Source organism: Callithrix jacchus, chromosome 12, assembly GCF_049354715.1.
Source record: "Callithrix jacchus isolate 240 chromosome 12, calJac240_pri, whole genome shotgun sequence".
Classification (NCBI taxonomy): Eukaryota; Metazoa; Chordata; class Mammalia; order Primates; family Cebidae; genus Callithrix; species Callithrix jacchus.
The window spans coordinates 29,899,043-29,922,102 of NC_133513.1; the positions used below are offsets into that span (position 1 = coordinate 29,899,043).

The following is a 23,060-nucleotide window of genomic DNA, read 5'->3' on the forward strand; positions in this document are numbered from 1 at the left end:
TGGGCCCAGACGCGGCCCACCCCTAAGGGAGCACCCCACAAATGGAGGGATGCGGCCTGGAGGCCTGTGGGGGGGGCGGCCCTACAATCTACGGCTGCCGCTTGTTTCCGCAAGGAAGGAGAAGTCTCGCATGGCCGCAGGAAGCTCAGTTTTTATTGAAGACAGAGCCTGGGAGAAGAGACGACCCCGAAAGACAGTGCGGCAGTCCGGGACTGGGCTGCAGGCTCTGGCCGGGAAGTGGGCGTGGTCTTGCTGGGCGGGGAAGGGGCGGGGCTTCTGATCCTGGCTGGGAGAACCTCCCACGAGCCAGCGCGAGGGCGGCACCCGCGGGAGTCCGGGATTAGGCGCTGGGCAGTGTGGGGTGCGGGGATTGGACAAGAGGCCGACTGAAGGCGGAACCGAAGGTAGGCCGGGCGGGGCGTGGCCTCAGAGGGCGTCTGACTGCTCGTCCTGGGCTTGGCTCTGCTGCATCTGGGCCTGCATCTTCTCCAGCATCTCTTGCATGCGGCGCAGCTGTGCGGGGGGAGATTGCAGGCGGTGACCGGGCGAGGCCAGAAAGGGATCTGTGGCCTCGGTCGGGGAGAAGCGAGGTGCGTGCTCACCTCTTCGTCTTTCTCGCGGATCAGCTTCTCGGTGTCCGCCAGAGGCATCATGGGCAGCTGAATCTCCGTGGCGCTCTGGCGGGAAAGCTTACTGCGGGGCAGTGGGAAGGGGTCAAGAATCAGGAACCGGGCCTGAGGTTGTGAGTGAGACCCTGGAAGCAGGGCCTGGGGCGAGGTTGGGGTCTAGGAGGCGGAGCCAGGTCCCTGAGGTTAGGGCCGAAGGCAAAGGGGGTGTAGAGTGAGAGGTCTGAGTGGTGAAGGCGGGGTCACGAGTTGTGAGGACCGGGTCATGGGTGAGGCAGGACCTTGGAGGCTCCAAGAATGTCGGCCCCGTCTCTCACCTGCGGCTGGCTCGATCTCGAGCCCCAGGCCGGGCCAGGCTCTGTAGGCAGCGGGCCCGGTAGCCCTCGTAAAGCAGATCGTGCGTCACCTCTTTCAGGTCCTGCAGATGTGTCTGCACCAGCATTCGTCGCAGGTTCAGGAAATCGCAGTGATGTGGGTTCTCCACTGGGAGGTTGGAGGGGGGAAGGGGGCGGCGGAGCAGCGAACATCAGGAAGTTTCAAGTCCAACCCACCCGCAGGGTCGGGTCTACAAGGAAGTCCTGCTGCCACTCTATCGGAGGGTCTACAATCTGCAGCCCAACGACCCCTCTTTCCTCCTAGGATCCACCCCAACCTCACATGTTGAGTGCGGCTGACCCAGAAGCCCCAAGCTCCCTCCTGCCACAGGACCCCTGCTTGTCCTCACTCACCCTCCACGGTCCCCCAAGAGTATCGGCGTCCCCTCACTGGTCGGTTCCCGCCATCCCTCACCACCTCGCAGGAACCCACAACTGCAAAAGGGATGCTATCCTGGAGGGCAGGGGGCAGGGGTCACTCCTGGCCCACATGGTAGAAACTCTTCCCCAGCTTCAACCTCCACACCCGCCTCCTCTGCTTCTCACCCCTTCCTCTTTTTTTTTTTTTAAACTTTTTCTATTTCTTTTCTTTTTTGAGACAGGGTCTTTTTTTTTTTTTTTTTTTTTTTTCTTGATCCATTGCCCAGGCTGGAGTGTTCAAGTGATTCTCCTGCCTCAGCCTCCTGACTAGCTGGAATTATAGGTGCCCACCATTATCCCTCGATAATATCTGTATTTTTAGTAGAGGCAGGGGTCTCAACATGTTGCCCAAGCTGGTCTAGAACTCCTGACCTCAAAGGATCCACCCGCCTTGGCCTCCAAAGTGCTGGGATTACAGGCGTGAGCCACCACACTCTGCACCCCCTTCCTTCATCTCCCACACCTTCATCTCTGCATCCTGCCTCTTGAAGTCTTCATCTTCGTCAGAGTCACATTCAGGGAACTGGTAGATGTGGATCTTCTCCTCCTTCAGCTGATCCCGGATCTCAGGAAACATACAGAGACAGTATGAAACAGGCCACAATGACAAACATTGCATGGCCAGAGACAGTGAGACACAGAGATACTGGGTGGTGAGAGATAGAGAGAAAGACATGAAAGATACAGATGGGGAGAGATGGACGTACAGGAAGACCAAAATAAAAACCTCAGAGACAGACGGTGAGAAACAAGATTCTAAGATGGGGTAGACATTAAGAGATCAGGAGAAGCCTGGGAAATATAGCTAGATCCCATCTCTTTAAAAAAAATGTATATTTTTTGAAACAAATTTTTACTCTGTCTCCCAGGCTGGAGTGCAGTGGCTCCATCTTGGTTCATTGTAGCCTCAATCTCCCAGGCTCAAGTGATCCTCCCATCTCAGCTTCCGGAGTAGCTGGGACTACAGGTGCACATAACCACACCTGACTATTTTTTGTACTTTTTGTAGAAATGGGGTTCTGCCATGTTGCCTAGGCTGATCTTGAACTCTTCAGCTCAAGCAATCCTCCAACCTCAGCCTCCCAAAGTGCTGAGATTACAGGTGTGTGCCACCATGCCCAGCCAAAAAAGTATTTTTTAAGTTAGTCAGACATGGTGGCGCACATCTGTAATCCCTGCTACTCAAGAGGCTGAGGCAGGAGGATCACTTGAGCCTACAAGTTTGAGGCTGCAGTGGTGTGCCACCGTACTCCAGCCTGGGCCACAGAGTGAGACTCTATCTCCACAAAACAAACAAAAAAGACAGAGGCCAAGAGAGACATAAGCAGAAACAGTAGGAAAGGGTGCTGAAGACACAAGGTAGGGGCCAGAGGGAAGTCACCATGTCCTCGTGTCTATGCTCCTGCCCTCAAATAGGCCTTAGCCAAGCATCTAGCCCAGAGGCTGCATATCTAGCCTATTTTGAGCCTTCAGAGACAGGGCTACGCTGGCAGCTTACCACCTGCCTTTCTCACAAGCTTCTACAGTCTAGCCTGACACACCATGCTCCAAAAAGGCCACTACAAGATCAAAGACGTCTAAGCTGAAATGTTATGATTGGTGGTGACTTTCGGCTGCACTTGGGTTAAAGGTCAGAGGTCATTACTCACACCTTCTGCTTGAGGGCCTGGGTTTCCTGGGGCAGCAGGGCATCCGCTTTGCCAATGACTGGGATGATGTTGACTTTCTCATGTACTGCCCGGAGGAAGGCCACGTCTAGGGGCCGGAGCCTGCACCCAGGGACTGGTCAGTGCCCAGCCTCAGGGCACAAAGACCCCCAGCCCCAAGCCCTCCCTAAATGCCCCAGCCCCCGGGATTCCCCCACCAGACCCCCGGCCGAAGGGTGAGATGAAGTAGAGGCAGCAGTGGACTCGGGAGTCCTGGATGTTCTTCCTGTTCAGGCCGCTCTCATCCCTAAGGTACTGCTCAAATTGCTCCTCGATGAATTTCACCACAGGAAGCCAGCTGGATGTTGGAAGAGGATGTGAAGTCAGAGATCAAAGGCCAGAGGGCAGGGGGTGAGGCTAGCCAGGACTTCGAGAGTAAAACATCATTTATTTGGCTTCATCCAAAGACATTAAAGGGAACTGGTGGGGCCTATGTGAGTCCTCAAGAAGCACAGGGACCCAGTGGCCCTCCAAAACAGATACCAGCTTTTGGGATAGGGAACCAGCACAAACCAGCCCTATAACTGACATGTTGGTCTCCAGGGAGTCACCACTGTGAAAGGCTGAGCCTCTGTCCCCTCCCCTCCTCACCAATCAGAGCAGTCCACCGAGTCCCCAAAGCCAGGCGTGTCCACCACGGTCAGCTTCACCTTCACACCCCTCTCCTCGATCTCCACACCCCGGCGCTCAATGGTCAGAGTCTGTGACAAGCGAGCTTTGAGATGGGAGAGAGGTCAGGGATCCAGGGAGGCTCTGAGACAGGATTAATTTACTTTGTCAATTTCACAGCTGCCTGCACCCGTTTTCCAGGGGAGGAAGGTCTCAGAAAAAAAGTCAGCTACCTGAGTCCCCAGATGGAAAAGACTAGGATGTAACCCAGGGACAGGGGATGGGGACAGGGGCTACTGCCTGGAGAGGGTGGTGAGGGTCTTACCACTGGCCTCTGGCACCTGGCGATCCTCATAGAGGTTGGTGAGGAACAGACTGTTGATGAGGGTAGATTTCCCTAGGCCTGACTCCCCTGTGGACAGAACAGGCCCAGCTGGTCAGGGGAGAGGACAGCCAGGGTCTCCTAAGGACATCCCCTCCACAGTTCCCTCTCCAAAACCCCCAGACCTGCCACCATGAGCGTGAAGTCAAACCCCTTCTTGACGGACTTGCGGTGCAGCTGGTTGGGGAGGGCAGCAAAACCCACGTACTCCTTGTCCTGTGGATGGGGGTGGACAATACGAAGCTGTTGGCAATGGCAGGCAGGGTCCCCCAGCATCACTTGAGGTCTTGGGCTAGGAAGAGTCAGCAGGGTCTGTGACCCTGGGCATAGGGGGTTGGGGACCAAGATGCCCAGGTTTCTGGGCTTAAGGACTCACCATGGCTCCGCCAGCCGTCACTGCACCTGCTGTCTCACCCCACTTCCTGTGGTGGGGGAGGAAGTTGACTGCGGCTAAAGAGGGGGCGGGCAGAAGAGGCAGCTGAGATGCTCAAGCTGGCCCAGTCCCAGAGAGGTAGGGAAGGCCAAGGCCAAGAAACCTGGGGTTACCGCCTCCTGGACCCCTTGTCCTATCACCCCTCCACGCACCTTCAACCCCTCCATTCTTCACACATCTGGATTCCAAGTGCCACTGCAGCCCCATCACTGTGGTGAGACATGGGGTATGTGCAGAGAGGAAGAAAGCAGACAGCCTTTGTTAGCAGGTGAGATGAAGGGTTTTTTTTTGGTTTTTTTTTTTGAGACGAAGTTTCACTCTGTTGCCCAGACTGGAGTGCAGTGTTGTGATCTTGGCTGACTGCAACCTCCGCCTCCCAGGTTCAAGTGCTTCTCCTGCCTCAGCCTCCTGAGTAGCTGGGATCACAGGTACTTACCACCACACCTGGCGAATTGTATTTTTAGTAGAGACAGCGTTTCGCCATGTTGGCCAGGCTGGTCTCAAACTCCTGACCTCAAGTGATCTGCCTGCCTCAGCCGCCCAAAGGGCTGGCATTACAGGCCTGAGCCACCGTGCCCAGTGGAGATGAAGGTTTGGATGAGCTGGTTAAAAAACGGTTCCCAGGCCGGGCAAGGTCGCTCACGCCTGTAATCTCAGTACTTTAGGAGGCAGAGGTGGGAGGATTGCTTGAGCCAAGGAGCTCAGACCAGCCTGGGCAACAGAGGGACATGCCCCCCAACCATCTCTACAAAAAATTTAAAAAATTAGCCAGGCATGTCGGGTGTGGTGGCTCATGCCTGTAATCCCAGAATTTTGGGAGGCCAAGGTGGGTGGATAACTTGAGGTCGAGAGTTCAGGAGTTCAAGACAGCCTGATCAACATGGAGAAATCTCATCTCTACCGAAAATATAAAATTAGCTGGATGTGGTGGTGCATGCCTATAATCCCATCTACTCTGGAGGCAGAGGCAGGAAAATCCCTTGAACCCAAGAGGCAGAGGTTGTGGTGAGCTGAGATCGCACCATTGGACTCCAGCCTGGGCAACAAGAGTGAAACTCCATCTCAAAAAAAAAAAAAAAATTAGTCAGGTATGATGATGCAATCCTGTAGTCCCAGCTACTGGGGAGGCTGAGGTGGGAGGATTGCATGAGCCCAGGAGATCAAGGCTGCAGTGAGCTCTGATCGCACCACTACACTCCAGTCTGGGCAACACAGCAAGACCCTGTTTCAAAAAAAGAAAAAGATAAAAGTTCTCATGACCAGTAGCCACGATGAGATTGGGGGTGGGTGAGGCCATCCATTTTCCAGCTTAGGGAATGGATTCATCAGAGGACTCTACCATGCCTTTGGACACCGCTGCTGCAGAGATTTTCCTTCAGAATCCTGGCCAAGGAACTCTGCTGCTCAGAATCTTTCAGGGACGCCCCAGTGACTGAGTCAAGTCTGAATTCTGACCTGGACACCGAAGCCTCCCTCAGCTGGCCTCATCAACCCATCTGTCATTCATCCAAACATCCTTGGCTGTCTACTCACATTGAGCTTTTCCTTTTTTCAAATCAGGTGAACTCTTACTCATCCTTCAAGAGTTTCGTTCAAAGGGCTCTGCCTCTATGCAATCTCCCCACCTACCATAGGCAGGGTCATTGTCCCTTCTTTAAATCCCCTGCGCCTGGTTGGGTGCAGTGGCTCATGCCTGAAATCCCAACACTTTTGGAGACTGAGGCGGGCAGATCACTGAAGGCCAGGAGTTCAAGACCAGCCTGACCAACATGAGGAGACCCTGTCTCTATCAAAAATACAAAAATTAGCCAGGCATGGTGGTGCATGCCTGTAATCTTAGCTACTTGAGAGGCAGGAGAATTGCTTGAACCCAGGAGGCAGAGGTTGCTGTGAGCCAAGATTGTGCCGCTGCACTCTGGCCTAGGCAACAGAGCAAGACCTTGTCTCAGACAAACAAATCTACCTCAGACCAGTTGCAGTGGCTCACGCCTATAATACCAGCACTTTGGGAGGCCGAGGCGGGTGGATCACTGGAGATCTGGAGTTCAAGAACAGCACGGCCAACATGGTGAAACCCTGTCTCTACTAAAAATACAAAAATCATCCAGGTGCAGTGGTGTGCCTGTAATCCCAGCTACTTGGGAGACTGAAGCAGGAGAATTGCTTGAACCTGGGAAGTGGAAGTTGCAGTGAGACAAGACTGTGCCACTGCACTCCAGCCTGGGCCATAGAGTGAGACTCCATCTAAAAAAAAAAAAAAATGTTTTTTAAAAAATCTACCTCATAGGGGCTGGGCACCGTGGCTCAGGCCTGTAATCCCGGCACTTTGGGAGGCTGAGGAGGGTGGATCACGAGGCCAGGGTTTCAAGACCAGCCTGGCCAAGATAGTAAAACCACGTCTCTATTAAAAAAAAAAATCTACCTCTATATGGGTTAATGTACATAAAGCTCTTAGTACAGCACCTAGCATAGGAAATGAGCTCATACAAAATGCTACTTAATATCATCACATGACCTGAGGGGCGTGGTGATACCACAGCTCAGATCTAGGGACTGCTAAGAATCTGGACACAGTGAATCAAGTGACCCTCTCAGGAGAGAGACAGCCACAAGCAAGTGCAACACACAGCACTTGTGCTAAAAATGCAGGAAGCAGACTACTTAGACATAAGCAAAGGGGGCTGGGCATGGTGGCTCATGCCTGTAATCCCAGCACTTTGGGAGGCTGAGATAGGCAGATCACCTGAGGTCAGGAGTCGGAGAATAGCCTGGCCAAGATGATGAAACCCCATCTATACTAAAAATGCAAAAATTAGTCGGGTGTGGTGGCATATGCCTGTAATCCCTTGAACCCAGGAGGCGGAGGTTGCAGTGAACAGAGATCGTGCCGTTGCACTTCGGGCTAAGCAACAAGACTGAAACTGTCTCAAAACTCAAAAAATGCTGGACGCAGTAGCTCATGCCTGTAATCCCAATATTTTGGGAGGCTGAGGCATGTGGGTCACCTGAGGTCAGGAGTTTGAGACCAGCCTGGCCAACATGGTGAAACCCCATCTCTATTAAAAATGCCAAAAATTAGCTGGGCATGGTAGTAGGCATCTGTAATCTCAACTACTCGGGAGGCTGAGACAAGAGAATCACTTGAACCCCAGAGGTGGAGATTGCAGTGAGCTGAGATTGCACCAGTGCACTCCAGCCTGGGCAACAAGAGTGAAACTCCATCTCAAAAACAAAAGAAAGAAAAAGAAAAAAGGGAGGCCGGGTAAGGTAGCTCATACCTGTAATCCCAGCACTTAGGGAGGCCGAGGCGGGCAGATCACTTGAGGTCAGGAGTTTGAGACCAGCCTGGCCAACACGGTGAAACCCCATCTCTACTAAAAATACAAAAATTAGCTGGGTGTGGTGGGGCGTGCTTGTAATCCTAACTACTCTGGAGGCTGAGGCAGGAGAATTGCTTGAATCCAGGAAGCATAGGTTGCAGCGAGCTGAGATTGCGCTACTGAACTCCAGCCTGAGTAACAGAGTGAAAACTCTATCTCAAAAATAAACAAATAAAATAAAATAAGCAAAGGGCAGGGATCATGGTACCCCTGAGCACTCCACGACTGACTTCCTCCTGTATCTTTCCCCAGGCTGAGCATCTCTATGGTCTTAGTTAAAATTCTGAACTGCTCTGACCCTCCTCCCCACAAGTGTTTCCAAGTCCGGCCTATCCATCAGACAAATTGGTCCCCTTTTCTTCATACCCTCCATGACATTAACCCACTTTGGGTTGGGACCCTGATCTCTGAGTTGTTCAAAAACCTTTGAAAGAGTAACATGTTTCAAGAAAAAAAGGCCGGGCATGGTGGCTCATGCCTGTAATCCCAGTGCTGTGGGAGGATTGCTTGAGGCCAGGAGAACAAGACCAGCCTGGTCAACATAGTAAGACCCCATTTTCCTTTTTTTTTTTTTTTTTTTTGAGACCGAGTTTCCCTCTTGTTACCCAGGCTGGAGTACAATGGCTTGATCTTGGCTCACCACAACCTCTGCCTCCTGGGATCAAGCAATTCTCCTGCCTCACCTCCCGAGTAGCTGGGACTACAGGCGTGCGCCACCATGCCCAGCTAATTTTTGTGTTTTTAGTAGAGACGGGTTTCACCTTGTTGACCAGGATGGTCTCTATCTCTTGACCTCGTGACCCACCCGCCTCGGCCTCCCAAAGTGCTGGGATTATAGGCGTGAGCCACCGCGCCCGGCCCGTAAGACCCCATTTCTATAAAAAAATAAAATATATAACATATAGGCCTGGCAGTGGCTCATGTCTGTAATATCTGCACTTTGGGAGGCCAACGTGGGAGGATCACTTGAGGCCTGGAGTTTGAGACCAGACTGAGCAACACAGTGAGACTCTGTTTCCACACACACACAAAAAAAAAATTAGCTGGGCGTCGTGACACACACCTGTCGTCCCAGATAGTTGGGAGGGGAGGCTGAGGCAGGAGGATCACTTGAGTCCAGGAGTTTGAAGCTGCAGTGAGTCATTATGGCATTACTGCACTTTAGCATGGGTGACAGTGAGATCCTGTCTAAAAAAGAAATAAATAATTTATCTATTTATTATACAACCAACACATGCTCTCATAGAAAAATTATAAAATGTGGCTGGGGGAAGTGGCTCACAACTATAATCCCAGCAGATCACATGATCCAGTGGATCATGAGGTCAGGAGTTCGAGACCAGCCTGACCAACAGGGTGAAACCCAGTCTCTACCAAAAATACAAAAATTAGCATGTCAGCCCATGCCTGTAATCCCAGTTACTCAGGAGGCTGAGGTAGCCAGAGACAGAGGTTGCAGTGAGCAGAGATCGTGCCTTTGCACTACAGCCTGGGCAACAGAGCAAGACTCTGTCTCAAAAAAAAAAAAAAAAAAAGGTCACACCATAACTTTGGGAATCTGCTTTTGTCAGTTCTTGTATTCTCTACATCTTCCTATGATACATGCACATGTACATTATCTTTTTATTTTTTAAGCTGGGACGACAGGTGCACACCACCATACCCAGTTAACCTTTCTGACTTTTAGTAGAGACAAGTTCTTGCTATGTTGCCCAGGCTGGCTTTGAACTCCTAAACTCACACAGTCCTCCCATCTCGGTCTCCCAAAGTGCTGAGGTTACAGCCACTGCACCTGGCCCAGGAAGTTATATATTTAAGGCATTTGTACATATTAATGCCAAGCTGGGTGCAGTGGCGACAGAGTGAGACTCTGTCTCAACAAAACAACAATTTCTAGTTACTTTCTTTAAAAAAAAAAACCGGCTGTGAGTGGTGGCTCTTGCCTTTAATCCCAGCACTTTGGGAGGCCGAGGCGGGTGGATCACGAGGTCAAGAGATCGAGACCATCCTGGTCAACATGGTGAAACCCCGTCTCTACTAAAAATACAAAAAAAAATTAGCTGGGCATGGTGGCACATGCCTGTAATCCCAGCTACTCAGGAGGCTGAGGCAGGAGAATTACATGAATCCAGGAGGCGGAGGTTGCGGTGAGCCGAGATCGCGCCATTGCACTCCAGCCTGGGTAACAAGAGCGAAACTTCGTCTCAAAAACAAAACAAAAACTAAAATTAGCCAGGTGTGGTGGCACACACCTGTAATCCCAGCTACGTGGGAGGCTGAGGCAGGAGAATCACTTGAATTCGGGAGGCGGAGGTAAAGTGAGCAGAGATCGGACAACTGCACTCCAGCCTGGGCAACAGAATGAGACTCCATCTCAAAAGAAAAAGAAAAATAAGCCAGGCGCAGTGGCGCGTGCCTGTAGTCCCAGCTAATCGGAAGGCTGAGGCTGGGGGATCAGGAGCCCAGGAATTTTGGCCTGTAGTTCGCTGTGCTGATCAGGTGTCCGCACTAAGTTTGGCATCAATATGGTGACCTCCTGGGAGCCGGGAACCACCAGGTTGCCTAAGGAGGGGTGAACCGGCCCAAGTCGGAAATGGAGCTGGTCAAAACTCCCGTGCTGATCAGTAGTTGGATTGTGCCTGTGAAAAGCCACTGCACTCCAGCCTGGGCAACATAGGGAGACCCCGTCTCTGAAAAAAAAAAAAAAAAAAAAGGTAACAACAACAACAACAAACCAATTGCCCTGCAAAAAAGGGCTCTTGCTTGGTCATTGTGTTAAATGTAGAGTTTATATTAACAGTGACACCATAATCCATTTACATGCAAGGGGGAGGGGCAGGTAACTATGAAAACATAATGGATGGCCGGTCGCCGTGGCTCAAGCCTGTAATCCTAGCACTTTGGGAGGCTGAGGCGGGTGGATCACGAGGAAACGGAGCTGGTCAAAACTCCCGTGCTTATTAATTCCAACTAATCATGGCCAATCAGTCACATGATATTTGGGGCTTGTTTGCTTCGACAAAGGAAGGAGTTTCTTTTTTTTTTGTTGAGACCGAGTTTTGCTCTTGTTACCCAGGCTGGAGTGCAATGGTGCTATTCGGCTCACCACAACCTCCGTCTCCTGAGTTCAAGCAATTCTCCTGCCTCAGCCTCCCAAGTAGCTAGGATTACAGGCTCACACCACCAAGCCCAGCTAATTTTTGTATTTTTAGTAGAGACGGGGTTTCACCTTGTTGACCAGGATGGTCTCGATCTCTTGACCTCGTGATCCACCTGCCTCGGCCTCCCAAAGTGCTAGGACTACAGGCTTGAGACATCCATTATGTTTTCATAGTTACCTCTGCCCCTCCCCCTTGCATCCCTGAAGGGACCTCTATATCTTCAGACATGAATTCAAGTTCAGATCTAATAACTCTAGGCTTTGTCCTCTGAAAGTCCAAGTTAGGTAGCTCTGCAAGTAAGTATAGTGTGGGCAGGCTGACCATTTATACTCTCTTCTATTTCCCAGCACAAGTACCTGGTACCTGATGGATACCCAGGAAATGTTTGTGGAACAAATGAATATACATTCTTTTTTTTTTGAGTCGGAGTCTTGTTCTGTTGCCAGGCTGGAGTGCAGTGTTGTGATCTTGACTCACTGCAACATCTGCCTCCCGGATTCAAGCGATTCTCCTGCCTCAGCCCCTCTGAGTACCTGGGACTACAGGCACGTGCTACCATGCCCTACTAATTTTTTTGCATTTTTAGTACAGATGGGGTTGCAGCGTGTTCACCAGGATGGTCTCTATCTCCTGACCTCACGATCCACCTGTCTTGGCCTCCCAAAGTGCTGGGATTACAGGCATGAGCCACCACACCTGGCTGAATAAACTTACACTCTATCTTCATCTTTCACTGCTTTCCTATTATGTAAACTCATAGAACATTAAAATAGAACTATTCAGGCCAGGCAAGGTGGCTCACACCTGTAATCCCAGCTCTCCAAGAGGCTGAGGCAGATGGATCACCTGAGGTCGGGAGTTTGAGACCAGCCTGACCGACATGGCGAAACCCTGTCTCTACTAAAAATACAAAACTAGCTGGGCATGGAGGGACATGCCTGTAATCCCAGCTACTTGGGAAGTTGAGGCAGGAGAAATCACTTGAACCCAGGAGGTGGAGGTTTCAGTGAGCTGAGATCATGCCATTGCACTCCAGCCTGGGCAACAAGAGCAAAACTCCAACTCAAAAAAAAAAAAAAAAAAAATAGAACTGTTCTCTATTTTCCTCTCTGAGAATAGGTCATAATCCATAGTCATCTTTGGATCTCAAGCTTCTAGCACACATTAGGTTTTCCTTCTTTCTGTTTTTTTTTTTTTTTTTTTTGAGACAGAATTTCATTCTGTTGCCTGGGCTGGAGTGCAGTACTGTGATCTTGGCTGACTGCAACCTCTGGCTCCTGCGTTCAAGCAATTCTCCTGCCTCAGCCTCCCGAGTAGCTGGGATTACAGGTGCCACCACACCTAGCTAATTTATATATATATTTTGAGACGGAGTTTCGCTCTTGTTACCCAGGCTGGAGTGCAACGGTGCGTTCTCGGCTCACCACAACATCCGCCTCCTGGGTTCAGGCAATTCTCCTGCCTCAGCCTCCTGAGTAGCTGGGATTACAGGCACACGCCACCATGCCCAGCTAATTTTTTTTGCATTTTTAGTAGAGACAGGGTTTCACCATGTTGACCAGGATGGTCTCGATATCTTGACCTCGTGATCCACCTGCCTCGGTCTCCCAAAGTGCTGGGATTACAGGCGTGAGCCACCGTGCCCGGCCCCCTGCTAATTTTTATATTTTTTAGTAGAAATGGGTTTTTGCCATGTGGGCCAGGCTGGTCTTGAACTCCTGACCTCAGGTGATCTGCCCACCTCAGCCTCCCAAAGTGCTGGGATTACAGGCGTGAGCCATTGAGCCTGGCCTTAGGTTTTCTTTTCTTTCTTTCTTTTTTTTTTTGATAGGATCTTGCTCTGTCACCTAGGCTGGAGTGCAGTGGCATGATCTCAGCTCCCTGCAACTTTTACCTCCCAGGCTCAAGCAATCCTGTCACCTGAGCCTCCCGAGTAGCTGGGATTACAGGTGTGAGTCACCACTCCCAGCTAACTTTTCTATATGTTTTGTAGAGATGGGGTTCCACCAGGTTGGCCAAGCTGGTCTCAAACGCCTATACTCAAGAGACCTGCCCACCTCACCCTCCCAAAGTGTTGGGATTACAGGTGTGAGCCACCATGCCTGGCCCATATTAGGTTTTCAATTAGTGTGTGGCCCACTGTTCATTTCATTCCCTCTGCCTGGAGTTGTTCATCCAGCCCCCACTCCAGGCAGACTCTGAACTTTGCTGAAATCAAACCAATTAGAGTAACAGCTGATACTTTTTTGCTAAGTGCTTTACACATATTCATCCTCAACCATTCAAATTAGCTGTTATCATCCCTATTTTACAGTTTGGGAAACAGAAGCTTAAGTAACTTCCCTAAAGTGAAATAGCAGTTGAGTGACAAGGCCAAGAACCAAACTGCATGAATGGTTTTATTTTATTTTTTATTTTTTTGAGATGGAGTTTCGCTGTTGTTACCCAGACTGGAGTGCAATGGCACAATCTCGGCTCACCGCAACCTCCGCCTTCTGGGTTCAAGCAATTCTCCTGCCTCAGCCTCCCGAGTAGCTGGGTCTACAGGCGTGCACCACCATGCCCAGCTAATTTTTGTATTTTTAGTAGAGATGGGGTTTCACCATGTTGGCCAGGCTGGTCTCGATCTCTTGACCTTGTGATCCACCTGCCTCAGGCTCCCAAAGTGCTGGGATTATAGGTGTGAGCCACCGCACCCAGCCATGAATGGTTTTATAAAGAAAGTATCTGCAGCCACTGAACTCTACAGAAGGTATCGCTCTCTGCACTACATTCCTGTAACATTTTGTTCATACAGTCACTATAGAACCTGTCACACCATCTGTACAACTCCATATCCTATTGGGCCAAGAGCTCCCTGAGGAGTTTCTTTGTATTTCCAGGGCCCAGGACAATGTCTAGATATTAGCTAGTGATCAGTAGGTGTTGATTTGTGGTCCCTGTTTCTGTCAATGTTATCATCCATGCATGCCAGGCACACAGAAGTCTCTGTCATCCAGGCTGCAGTGCAGTGGCACAATTTCGGCTCTTTGCAACCTCCATCTCCCGGGTTTAAGCGATTTTCCTGCCTCAGCCTCCTGAGTAGCTGGGATTGTAGGCCCGTGCCACCACACCCGGCTAATTTTTGTATTTTTAGTCGAGATGGGGTTTCACCATGTTGGCCAGGCTGGTCTCAAACTCCTGACCTCAGGTGATTTGCCTGCCTCAGCCTCCCAAAGTGCTGAGAATACAGGCGTGAGCCACTGTGCCTAGCCGGGCCCTTAACAGGCCGGGCGTGGTGGCTCAAGCCTGTAATCCCAGCACTTGGGAGGCCGAGGCAGGTGGATCACGAGGTCAAGAGATCGAGACCATCCTGGTGAACATGGTGAAACCCCATCTCTACTAAAAATACAAAAAATTAGCTGGGCGTGGTGGCACGTACCTGTAATCCCAGCTACTCAGGAGGCTGAGGCAGGAGAATTGCCTGAACCCAGGAGGCAGAGGTTGCGGTGAGCCGAGATTACGCCATTGCATTCCAGCCTGGGTAACAAGAGCGAAACTCTGTCTCAAAAAAAAAAAATACCCTTAACAGTCTCTTTTTTTTTAGTTGGGGTCTCGCTCTGTTGCCCAGGCTGGAGTGCAGTATCACAAACGTGGTTCACTGCAGCCTCAACCTCCTGGGCTCAGGTCATCCTCCTGCCTCAATCTCCAGTGTAGCCAGGACCACAGACATGCGCCACGATGTGCAGCTAATTTTTTGTTTTTTTTGTAGAGACAAGATCTCACTTTTTTGCCCAGGCTGGTTTCGAACTACTGTCCTCAAATGATCCTCTCGCCTTGGCCTCCCAAAGTTCTGGGATTATAGGCATGAACCACTGGGCCCAGTTCAGTTTGCCCAGGATGGAGTACAGTGGTATGATCACGGCTCACTGCATCCTTGAACTCCCAGGTTCGGGGAATCCTCCTAGTTGGGATTACAGGGGCAGGCCACTAGGCCTGGCTAAATTTTCTAATTTCAGTGATTTGTGTACTTGCTCCTTTAAACTAGGAGCTCTCCAAGGGCAAATCTTGCAGGTGTTTCAACTCTTTATTCCCAACTCTTGGCTTAGCACTAAGATGCTAATAAGTGTGAATTAATACACAAACCACAGTTACCCCCACCATCATTGGCAGAGGGACTGAAGACACCTCCAGACACTCCACCCCAAAACCAAGCCCTTCCAGAGTGCGGATACTTGCTCTTGGGGCCTGGGAACCTGGGAACACAGCTCCAACCAGGCCCCACCAGGATGGGAACAGGGCTTCTTTTCAGCCTCTCCCTGAGCCTGGCCTTTGTAGGGCTGTCGACCTGTTCAGAATCCTTCTTTCTGGCCGCCTCATTCTTTGTGTCTCTGTCTCTTTGTCTCTGCCTGTTTCGCTGACTGCCGTCTTTTGTTTCGCTGTTCCTGGGCCTGTTTCTCTCCAGGCTCCCAGCCTCTTCTTACTGCTCCTCCGACTCTGTTTCAATGACTTTATCTCTTATCCGTTTCGTTACCTCTTTGTAGCGGCCAATCTTTGGCTGGCCGTATTTTTGGTCAGCCGCTGTCCCTCGGTCTCTCTGCCCTAGCGTCCTCTGTGATTTAGGGCTCTGATGTGAGTCTCTGGCTCAGGGTCTCCGCTCCGGGCCCCGGGTCTGAGTCCATCTCTCCAGCAGCATTTACCTGGCGCCCGCCTCTAGCCTCTGCTTCTGCCTCGATCTCCCCAGCCCAGCCCCCATTCCACACCCACCCCGGGCCCTCGGTCTCTCGGACCAGCCCCGCTTTGTTTCCCCAGTCTCGGCGCCCCGCCCCGCCCCGTCTGGGGTCTCCGCCGCCCTTTGTCTGCCTTGGTCTCTCCCCCACCCCTTTCCCTGGGTCCGTCTTTGGATCCCTCTTTCTTTGTCTCTCCCAGGCCGGGGTGGCTGGCGCTGTCGGCCAGCCCGGGAGGTCGGCGCGGGTGGCCAGAGACACACAACCACAATTACGGAGAGCCTCGGGCCTCATCACCCAGCTGCAGCCCAGGAGGCACACGGTTAATACCACCGAGTTCGGGCCGCCGGCCTCGGCTTAGAGTAGCCCCTGGACCGCATGCTGCCGCCCGCCGGCCACCGAGCTCCCGCCGACGCGGGCGACCCCCACAGGCGCGCAGCTCCTCCAAGGTCCTAGAGCGGCTCCGTGCGGCCCCGCGCTTCCGCTTCCCGTCCCCGCCCCCGGCGGCCGCCCCCGGGACGCCCCGGTCCGAGCACCCTCTCGGCTTGGCGCGGAGCCCGCATCCCGGAGCCGCCGGCGGCTCGGGCGCCCGCACCCCGCTGAGGAGCTCCGGAGGGCGCCGGGGTGGCGGAGCCGGAGGCGGCCGGCAAGGTGAGAGCGACGGCTGCGCGCGGGGAGGAGCAGCAGGTGCAGGGGCGGCCGGCTGCGCGGGCGGGGGGCACCGGGAGCCGCGCCCGGATCTGAGACCCGACGCCGCCCGGTGCCCGCGCCGGCCCGCAGAGGGCAGCGGCCGGGAGCCGCGGGCCACACATGGCTGTGTGACTGCGGGATGCTGTCTGTCCCCTTGCCCAGGGCGGCGTGCCGGCGATGGAGCGCGCGGTAGAGCCCTGGGGCCCGGATCTCCACGGCCGGGAGGAGAGGGAGCCGCTGAGAGGCGCCCGCACAGGTGAGGGCCTCGGCCGTGCGCCGCCACGGACAGGTAACGGCTGGTGGGGACTCCGATGCTGGGCTCTGGCCGGCCGAGACCCAGGAAGATCGGACGTGAGCTGTACCTCCGGGGAGATGGGGGGAGGGGAGCAAACCCCTGGGGAGGGAGCCGAGCTTTCGGAGCACCTACTGTGCGCCGGGCCGCAAGGGGCTTCTCACGGACTCCGTTCCCTCCCCCACGGCCTTCCCTGTCCCCACTGCCTCTGCCCTACTTCAGACTTCATTCGGTTTCATCCTGGCAATTGCAGTAGCCTCCTCTCTGCCCTTTTCTCTCCACTGATGCATTCTGCCGCCAGATTGATCTAAGTCCAGATCTAATCCTATGCCTCTTCTGAGCCTGGCCTTTGTAGGGCTGTCCCTAGCGTCCCTCTGTCTCCTAATTAAAAGCCTTAGCTAGTGTCCAATCCAAACCTTGCGTGCTCAGGCTAGTCCCAACATGCTTTCACGCCTTATCTTCCATTCCACTCCATTATTTTCTCTTCGCTCTGCCCTGATGCCCTGATGCCTATTTCCTTATCTCCTATCTCTCTTGTGGCAACATAGTTATTCTGAACCCACAATTATAACCATTGATACTTTTTATCTTATCTCTCCTACCACCCTAAGCTTCTTGAGGAAGGGATGTGTGACTGGGTTCTCTCAAGTACACACAGGATAACTGATGTAAGAAATTACCAAATGGGCTAACATAATAAGATACAATAATAACAGCAAATACCAGGTTTTCCAAATAGACAATATAATATAGAGATTAACATGGGCTTGAGTGTCAGACAGACTTGAGTTAGACACCCGGCTTTGTTACTTTCTCTTTTTTCTTTTTCTTTTTTTTTTTTTTTATTTTTTGACAGGGTCTTACCCTGTGACCCAGGCTAGAGTGGCACAATCAGCCCACTGCAGCCTCTACCTCTGGGGCTCAGGTGATCCTTCCACCTCAGCCTCCCAGTAGCTGGGACCAGAGGCATGCACCACCATGCCCAGCTTTTTGTATTTTTTTAATAGAGATGGGGGTCTCACCATGTTGCTGGTCTTCAACTACTGGGCTCAAGGGATCCACCCACCTAGGGCTCCCAAAGTGCTGGAATTACAGGCATGAGCCACCTTACTGGCCTGGCTTTGCTACTTTATAACCTTTCTAACCTCCAGCAAAGTCACTTAAATTCTTTGAGTCGATTTCCATGCCTGCAAAATGGGGATAGTCATAGTGTTAGAGTAATGCTCAGTTCAGCGAATGGCATACATTGAGAGCACAGTAAAAAGAAGTTTTTATTGAGAGGCACAGACAGTAAGTACAGCAGAAGTTGAGAGGAGAGAGATTGGGGTTACTGCCACCACAGATTGTCAAGGAAGTCTTCCCTGGAGAGTTTGCTGTCAAAGATAAGGACTGAGCCACCATCCCAGCTACAACTTCCTTTTCTTTCCTCAGGTCTAGGGAGTGAGAATGTGGAGATATCTCAGCCGAATGAGTTTGAACATACCGCACAGGAAGATGACTTGGGGTTCAAGGAAGAAGAAGATATGGCCCCAGGTCATGAAGTAGGAAATTCCTCTCTCAAACCCGAAGGCATCCAGACCTGGGATGACTTATGGGTCCAGGGAGAGGGTTTAGGAAAGCCTCAGCCTCGGGACAGAGGCCCCCGGCTCCTGGGTGAACCACGCTGGGGCCAGGCTAGTAGTGATCGGGCCGCTGTGTGTGGTGAGTGTGGCAAGAGCTTCAGGCAGATGTCAGATCTGGTGAAACACCAGCGGACCCATACAGGGGAGAAACCCTACAAGTGTGGGGTCTGTGGCAAGGGCTTTGGGGATAGCTCTGCCCGGATCAAACACCAGCGGACTCATAGTGGGGAGAAGCCCTATAGAGCCCGGCCACCAGCTCAGGGTCCCCCAAAGATTCCTCGGTCCCGGATCCCTGCTGGTGAGCGCCCCACTATCTGTGGTGAATGTGGCAAGAGCTTCCGGCAGAGTTCTGACCTGGTGAAACACCAGCGGACGCACACCGGTGAGAAGCCCTACAAGTGTGGCATCTGTGGCAAGGGCTTTGGCGACAGTTCTGCCCGCATCAAGCACCAGCGGACACACAGGGGGGAGCAGCCTCCCCGGCCAATGGTGCCCAGACGGCAGCCATCTCGGGCAGCCACGGCAGCTACCCAGGGACCGAAGGGCCAGGACAAGCCATACATCTGCACTGATTGCGGCAAGAGGTTTGTGCTCAGCTGCAGCCTCCTGAGTCACCAGCGCAGTCACTTGGGGCCCAAGCCCTTTAGCTGTGATGTGTGTGGAAAGGAGTTTGCCCGGGGCTCTGACCTGGTGAAGCACCTGAGGGTGCACACAGGCGAGAAGCCCTACCTCTGCCCGGAGTGTGGCAAGGGTTTTGCTGACAGCTCTGCCCGAGTCAAGCACCTCCGCACCCACAGCGGCGAGAGGCCCCATGCCTGCCCAGAATGTGACCGCACCTTCAGCCTCAGCTCCACCCTTCTTCGCCACCGCCTCACTCACATGGAGCCCCAGGACTTCAGCTTCCCAAGCTATCCCCTACCTGCCCTGATCCCAAGCCCACCCCCACCTCCTCTGGGCACTAGCCCCCCACTGACACCTCGAAGCCCATCACACTCAGGTGAGCCTTTTGGCCTACCTGGCTTGGAGCCAGAGCCTGGGGGCCCGCAGGCTGGGGAGCCACCCCCACCACTGGCGGGCGACAAGCCCCACAAGTGCCCTGAGTGTGGCAAGGGCTTCCGCCGAAGCTCTGACCTGGTGAAACACCATCGAGTGCACACAGGGGAGAAACCCTACCTCTGTCCTGAATGCGGCAAGGGTTTTGCTGACAGCTCAGCCCGAGTCAAGCACCTCCGCACCCACCGTGGTGAACGGGCCCGGCCACCACCACCATCCACTCTCCTGCGGCCACATAACCCACCTGGCCCAGCACCCACGGCCCCTCGACCCCGAGTCCGGGCCCAGCCTTCTGGACCCAGCCAGCCCCACGTGTGTGGCTTCTGTGGGAAAGAGTTCCCCCGGAGCTCAGATCTGGTCAAACACAGGCGCACACACACAGGGGAGAAGCCATACAAGTGTGCAGAGTGTGGCAAGGGTTTTGGTGACAGTTCTGCCCGAATCAAACACCAGCGGGGGCACCTGGTCCTGAGGCCCTTTGGAATAGGGGGTGGTAGGGCAAGGCCCCTCAAGGAGGAGCCACCAACAGGACTAGAATGATGGGGTCCAGGGAGGGTGGAGGCCCAGGAGACCAAAGGGAGGGGCTCTGCTGCTTAGCAGAGAAGAAAGGGCCTGGGAAGTGGTGGGAGGGAGGAGGAAGGGAAGAAAGGGGAGGAAGGAGAATAGATAGAGATAGGAATTGGAGACAGTAACCTTGAAGCTCAGGAAACTGTCCTGGCTGGGCTCAGGACCTTGCCAGGACAGGCTGTACCCCAGGCTTCTAGAAGACTGCCTAGCACACAGTAAGCATTCAGTACTTGTTGAATAAATAAATAAACTGGCTTTCACCTGAGGACTCAACCCTAAATTCCTGCTGCCTCCTCTTTTAAGAACTGACACTCCCCTTGCTGGGCAGTAGTACACACCTGTAATCCCAGCACGTTGGGAGGCTGAGGTGGGAGAATCACTTGAGCCCAGAAGTTTGAGGCTGCAGCGAGGCTGACTGCATCACTGACGCCTCCCAAGCAAACACCTGAACGAGGGGTTGTTTAACCTGAGCTGCAGTGATGGGGCTTCTGGAATTTAAGGTGATGAAATGAGGTAAGGTGGGGGGCAAATTTGCTGTGTGTCAGGCAGTACCCATCCCTATGGAGGGGCACTCTTGGATAGAGCCCAGACTTTTGTGCCCTAGAGGGAGCCAACCCACCCTGACACAGAGACACTGGCAGAATAGACCAGAGACAGAAGGTGCACTCACGGCATCCAGCCTGGTGCCAAGCCCAAGTCCTGGTGGATAGCAGAGGCCAGCTGGCTGGGAGAAGGGCAGGACTGGAGTGAGGAAAAGCCAGGATGCTCCGGAGCCTGGCAGCCACATTTCCACGTTTCTCCTTGCCAATAAGTGGCTTGTCGTCTTATGCTTGGACTGTGTGTGTACGCGCAGGCATGAAAAAGGTGGAGAGGGGTCTCTGCGGGCAAAACTCAAACTGTAAATTTTGTGTGGTTCTCTTACTCTCTGAGCCCATTAAATAAAGAGGTTGTCTTGGCGTAGTCAGCGGCTTTCTAGCTCCGACGTCTGGTTCAAAAACGGCGGCCAGCTTCATCAGCCGATGCCCCAGGCCTGAGGCCTGGCTGCCCGCAGGCACCACCTACGCCACAGCATCCAGCGCGACCCTTAATAGGAAAACCGCGCGGCGCGGCTAAGGGAGGGCAGCGAGGAGGAGGAGGGGGCGTGCGGGGGGCGCTGTTGCCATGGCGTGGAAAGCTCGGACGCCGGCGCGCCGCCCACCGGGACCTGGGAAACCCCGCATCCGAGACCTCTTTTTATGCGTCGGGAAACGAGTCATTCGGCTGCACGACCTAAAGGAAGGGCAGACAGGATGCTCCTTCTCCCCTGGAAAAGCCTGCCGGATTTCCCAGCGTACCGCGGGGCCTCAGGAGCAGGTGTGCAATTCCTAGTGTTTTGACAGCCACAGGGATTTAAAAATAAAGTCCAGGGCGGTTCTCCTCACTGAGCAATGAAGGCAACGAAGCACAGAGTCTCAAGTTCCCGGCCCCGGCTCTCCCGATCGCTGTGTGGGAAGAGTCCCTGGACAGGTTCTCGCGAGATCGGAAGCACCGGCCTGGCTTCCCTAGAAACCGACAAAGGCTGGCTTCAGTGGGGCTTCTCCCGCTCTGCCCGCCCCTTCCAAGTTGATGCGCTCTCGAAACCCTAGAACCCTGCGTTCAGGGCTGCGGCTCTTAATGGCTTCTGGACTTAAATGCAAACGCACCCACTGGCCTGAGCGCAGCCCTCTGTGGGCTTCTGGAAGTTCCTTCTCGCTGGTTTCCCTGTCTCCCTTCCCTACCAGTGTGCCCTCCAAGCCGGCCTGCAGTGAACTTCCTTTTCTTTTTCTTTCTTTCTTTCTTTTTGAGACGGAGTTTCGCTGTTGTTACCCAGACTGGAGTGCAATGGCACGATCTCGGCTCACCGCAACCTCCGCCTTCTGGGTTCAAGCAATTCTCCTGCCTCAGCCTCCCGAGTAGTTGGGACTACAGGCGCGCACCACCATGTCCAGCTAATTTTTTGTATTTTTAGTAGAGACGGGGTTTCACCTTGTTGACAGGATGGTCTTGACCTCGTGATCCACCCGCCTCGGCCTCCCAAAGTGCTGGGATCATAGGCATGAGCCACCGCGCCCGGCCTCTTTTTTTGAGACAGGGTCTCATTCTGTCACCCAGGCTGGAGTGCATTGGCGCAATCTCAGCCAACCTCCGCCTCCCAGGGTCAAGCTATTCTCCTGCCTCAGCCTCCTGAGTAGCTGGCATTACAGGCGCCTGCCACCGCGCCCTGCTAATTTTTGTATTTTTAGTAGAGATGGGGGGGGGGTTTCACTATGTTGGCCAGGCTGGTCTCAAACTCCTGACCTTAGGTGATCTGCCTGCCTCAGCCTCCCAAAGTGCTGGGATTCCAGCAGATCCATTGCGCCTGGCCTGCTTTCTAAAATTAAATCTGGCCATGTCAGTCTCATTAAAACCCCACTGGATCTCCACATGCTGTCTGTAAAGCCTAACTTTAATTGGCACTCAAGCCCTTCCACTTGTGTAGTTTCAGCTCTGGGCCCCTTAAATGTCGTTTCCTTTACTTGGAATGCTCCTCCACCACTAACCACCCCTTTTTAACCTCCTGTCAAAACACCTCAAGCACTACTTCCTCCAAGACGCCTTCCCTGACCCTCCAGCCTGGGTTAGTTAGAATCCCCTTCTCTGAGCAGCCCGTCTCTGAACACCTAATACATGAGCTTCTTGAGGGTAATTAGTCACCCCCTCAACAGCTACACCTACTGTGTGCTGTGTATTGGGATGGAACGATAAATCACAAGACGAAGTCCCTGACCTATTTTTATGCAGGAGATAGACATTGAACAAATAATTACAAGTGAGGTGAGAACTGTACAAGCAGGAGAGAATCCTGTGTGATCCAAAGGCCTCTCCAGGCCAGGTGAGGTGGGGCAGGCGTGTCATCTCAGCATTTTGGGAGTCGGAGGCAGGCGGATCACAAGGTCAGGAGTTCAAGACCAGCCTGACCAAGATGGTGAGACATCATCGCTACAAAAAATACAAAAATGAAGCCCAGCACCATGGCTCATG

The 23,060-nt window shown here is 53.1% G+C and overlaps 2 protein-coding genes across 7 annotated transcripts; one reads left to right on the top strand and one right to left on the bottom strand.

Annotated features, from left to right (window-relative positions):
* Positions 1 to 133: 133 nt before the first annotated feature.
* SEPTIN1 (septin 1) lies at positions 134 to 9,120 on the bottom strand. 3 transcript variants are annotated; one of them, XM_009009434.5, is made up of 13 exons: positions 8,994 to 9,120; positions 4,703 to 4,759; positions 4,494 to 4,567; positions 4,243 to 4,333; positions 4,061 to 4,147; positions 3,718 to 3,841; positions 3,290 to 3,424; positions 3,072 to 3,189; positions 1,884 to 1,985; positions 1,355 to 1,454; positions 944 to 1,109; positions 603 to 693; positions 134 to 513 (listed from the first exon to the last, which is right to left on the bottom strand). In XM_009009434.5, the coding sequence occupies exons 2-13, from the start codon at positions 4,755 to 4,757 to the stop codon at positions 427 to 429; spliced, it is 1,230 nt and encodes a 409-aa protein (XP_009007682.3). In that variant the 5' UTR covers positions 4,758 to 4,759; positions 8,994 to 9,120; the 3' UTR covers positions 134 to 426. The 3 variants fall into 3 exon arrangements, with proteins under 3 accessions (XP_009007682.3, XP_009007683.1, XP_078201271.1); XM_009009435.5 differs by lacking the exon at positions 8,994 to 9,120 and having other exon boundaries at positions 4,710 to 4,829; XM_078345145.1 differs by lacking the exon at positions 8,994 to 9,120 and having other exon boundaries at positions 4,703 to 4,829.
* ZNF48 (zinc finger protein 48) lies at positions 291 to 20,981 on the top strand. 4 transcript variants are annotated; one of them, XM_035267402.3, is made up of 3 exons: positions 291 to 404; positions 16,650 to 16,743; positions 18,211 to 20,981. In XM_035267402.3, exons 2-3 carry the CDS (start codon positions 16,665 to 16,667, stop codon positions 19,992 to 19,994), a joined length of 1,863 nt encoding a protein of 620 aa, XP_035123293.1. In that variant the 5' UTR covers positions 291 to 404; positions 16,650 to 16,664; the 3' UTR covers positions 19,995 to 20,981. The 4 variants fall into 4 exon arrangements, with proteins under 4 accessions (XP_035123293.1, XP_035123294.1, XP_035123292.1 ...); XM_035267401.3 differs by lacking the exon at positions 291 to 404 and adding an exon at positions 16,313 to 16,448; XM_035267403.3 differs by lacking the exon at positions 16,650 to 16,743.
* Positions 20,982 to 23,060: the final 2,079 nt, after the last annotated feature.

Coding starts and splice junctions, on each gene's coding strand:
- SEPTIN1 (XM_009009435.5), bottom strand. CDS start 4,773: ATGTCTCACCACAGTGATGGGGCTGCAGTGGCACTTGGAATCCAGATG. Junction 4,568..4,709: donor GATGTGTGAAGAATGGAGGG/GTTGAAGGTGCG, acceptor CCCCCTCTTTAG/CCGCAGTCAACTTCCTCCCC. Junction 1,455..1,883: donor GGCAGGATGCAGAGATGAAG/GTGTGGGAGATG, acceptor CCTGCCCTCCAG/GATAGCATCCCTTTTGCAGT.
- ZNF48 (XM_035267402.3), top strand. CDS start 16,665: ATGGAGCGCGCGGTAGAGCCCTGGGGCCCGGATCTCCACGGCCGGGAG. Junction 16,744..18,210: donor GCTGAGAGGCGCCCGCACAG/GTGAGGGCCTCG, acceptor TTCTTTCCTCAG/GTCTAGGGAGTGAGAATGTG.